Here is a 2,878-nt window from a genome sequence, read left to right on the forward strand (position 1 = left end):
GAAAACATCAAAGTTTTAAATAAAATCCTGTACCATGCCAAGTCATATTACAGTTTAGGGCAAAAGAAAAAAATGTGAACCCTTAGTTTTAATGAAAGCAAACTTATCAATATTATATTTTTAAACCTACTTTTTTGCTTACCTCATTTTCTTTCTTTTCTTTTTGGCCATACTGCATGGCCTGTGGGATCTCAGTTCCCCAGCCAGGGATCTAGGGATCAAACCCCAATTCCCCTGCATTGGAATCATGGAATCTTAACCATTGGACCACCAAGGAAGTCCCACTTATCTCATTTTCAGTTGAGAAAATTGCCATATTGGAGATATGTGAGAATTATAAATAATTTATAATTAGCTGAAGTAAAATTATAATTCTATTGTGATATAAATAAAATATTTAAATATAAAATAATAAGTAAATTTATATTAAAATAAGTAAATAAATAAAAATAAAATAATGATGTGAGATTTAATACAATTCCTTTTCAATTGTCAACATTTTCAAGTTATGTTACTGTTCTGGAAAACACTAAGTATCAAAAAATGCATAAAAACATGTAGATAGTGATGTACATTTTTCATTTTGCTTTGGACTCCAATGTGGTTTGACGCAGCTCTGGTTCAGAATTTTGATGTTCTGTTTGTCATGGATATTTTTGCATCGCTTTTTTACTTTTTTAAATATTGCATAAAAATGTTATCTATCCAATTGTTATGAGTTTTTTTTTTTTTTTTTTAAGCACCATCCTTATATTCCATTCTCAAGGCAAATGTCTTACTTGCCTCACCCTAGTTTCAGTCCTGCTGTTCATAGCATATGCTAAGTATGACAGAGTAAGAAAAATGACAGGCTTGAGTCAGACTTATCTTTTACTTGTTTAATGGGTTAATTTAATCTAGATGAAACTTATCTGTAAAGTAAAGATGATAGATAAAAGCTACCTCTAACTCTGTAGGGACTACATGAGGTATAATCATTAGAACAATTATCAGAATATCTGACAGAGAGTAGTTTTGACTCAATGAAATGTATCATTGCAGGAACTAAGTGAAGAGGAATACCATTTCACTGAGGCCACCATGCTGTCCATTGGTAATTCCACTTCCCCAACTTTCTTCTTGACTGGAGTTCCAGGGCTAGAAGCTTTTCACGTCTGGTTTTCTATCCCCTTCTGCTGCCTTTGTGTGACTGCCCTTTTGGGGAATAGCACCATCCTGCATGTAGTGACCACAGACTCCAGCCTCCATGAGCCCAGGTACTGCTTCCCGTCCATGCTCTCCAGCACCGACATTGGCATCACTATTTCCTCTCTTCCCACAACACTTGGTGTCCTCTGGTTCAATGCCAGGGCCATCAGCCTGGATGCTTGCATTCTGCGGATGTTCTTTCTGAATGGATTCACCCTCATGGAATCTTCTGTGCTTTTGGCCATGGCTTTTGACCGCTTTGTTGCCATCTGCAAACCCCTAAGATATGCTATGATTCTAACCAACTCTAGAATCATCAAAGCTGGTGTGGTAATTTTTGTACGAATGCTGGTCAACCTGATGCCCTTGCTCCTGCTCCTTAAGAGGTTATCCTTCTGTGGTCCTCATGTGCTTTCTCACTCCTATTGCTACCACCCTGATGTGATTAAGCGTTCTTGCTCAAGTATCAAGGTCAACAGCATCTGTGGTTTAGTTGCTCTCATTCTGACCTCAGGTATAGATATTCCCTGCATTTTCCTCTCCTACATGCTGATCATCAAGTCCATCCTTAGCATTGCCTCCCCAGAGGAAAGGCAAAAGGCTTTTGGCACTTGCATCTCTCACATTGGTGCTGTTGCCATCTTCTACATCCCCTGGGTCATCTTGGCTTTGGTACATCGGTTTGGGCATAGTGCTCCTCCATATGTCCATACACTGATGTCAAATCTCCATTTCCTATTTCCCCCAGTGCTGAACCCTATTATATATAGTGTGAAGACCAAACAAATCCGTAAAGCTTTCTACAAACTATTTCCAAACACAAAGTAGTGAGTCTGATCATGCAATGTCCTAGATAGAAATAGCCTTACTTCCTTCCTCCCTTCCTTCAACATTTTATTGTGAGTAACATTACACTTTTCCTTAGTGGTGGTAATACAAGTTTATATAAGAAACATTCTTGTCCTCTAGTTTATATAGTCTAGTGTCAGGGACATAAAGTTAAATATATATAATAATGGCAGTGAATAGGAGTGTTATCATATAATTATATCCAGAAGGCTATATGATACTGAAGAAAATATCTAGATCAAATTGCAGATTCAAAGAATTGTTTGAAGAGCTAACTACTTGGACTAAGAATAACATGTAACATGTAAAAGCGTAAGGATCTTCCAGGCCCAGGGCACAGGTCTCCGAAATCAATGAAATATGATATAGCCTGGTATACCAAGGATTGTACATGGTTACTATAGCTGGAGTAAGGGATGTGTGAGACAGTGGAAGGAGTAAGAGAGGTTATACGTGTGGTTATAAAATAACCTTTGTGCCTGGTAAAGTGACAGTATGAAAGCTTGAAGAACAATCAACTGGAATTGGAAGTTTTATTAGATTCTCTTTTAAAAAACATCCATGATGCCCTGGGGAAAAAAAATTCTCTATTTATTCTTCTGATTTGAGGGAATCTAAGAAATGTTAATCTTCAATCCCTTAATATCATATAAGTGTATTTTTTGTCCTGGTTTAGGCATGGGGATTCTATAGTTCTGGTATTATGATCTACTATTGCTAAACTTGAATTCTAAAATTTCTAGCACCAGCTCCAATCCTGAAGTACTCAAAGGTAGATAATGAAGATTACAAGACTCCAAGAGGGAAGATCCTGTGGAGAAGGAAATGGCAACTCACTCCA

The 2,878-nt window shown here is 37.2% G+C and overlaps 1 protein-coding gene across 1 annotated transcript; it reads left to right on the top strand.

Annotated features, from left to right (window-relative positions):
• The first annotated feature begins 1,080 nt into the window (after positions 1 to 1,080).
• On the top strand, positions 1,081 to 2,016 carry LOC133059046 (olfactory receptor 51F1-like). The gene has a single exon (XM_061146115.1). It carries the CDS (start codon positions 1,081 to 1,083, stop codon positions 2,014 to 2,016), a length of 936 nt encoding a protein of 311 aa, XP_061002098.1.
• The last annotated feature ends 862 nt before the right edge of the window (positions 2,017 to 2,878 follow it).

Source organism: Dama dama, chromosome 1 (genome assembly GCF_033118175.1).
Source record: "Dama dama isolate Ldn47 chromosome 1, ASM3311817v1, whole genome shotgun sequence".
Lineage (NCBI taxonomy): Eukaryota > Metazoa > Chordata > Mammalia > Artiodactyla > Cervidae > Dama > Dama dama.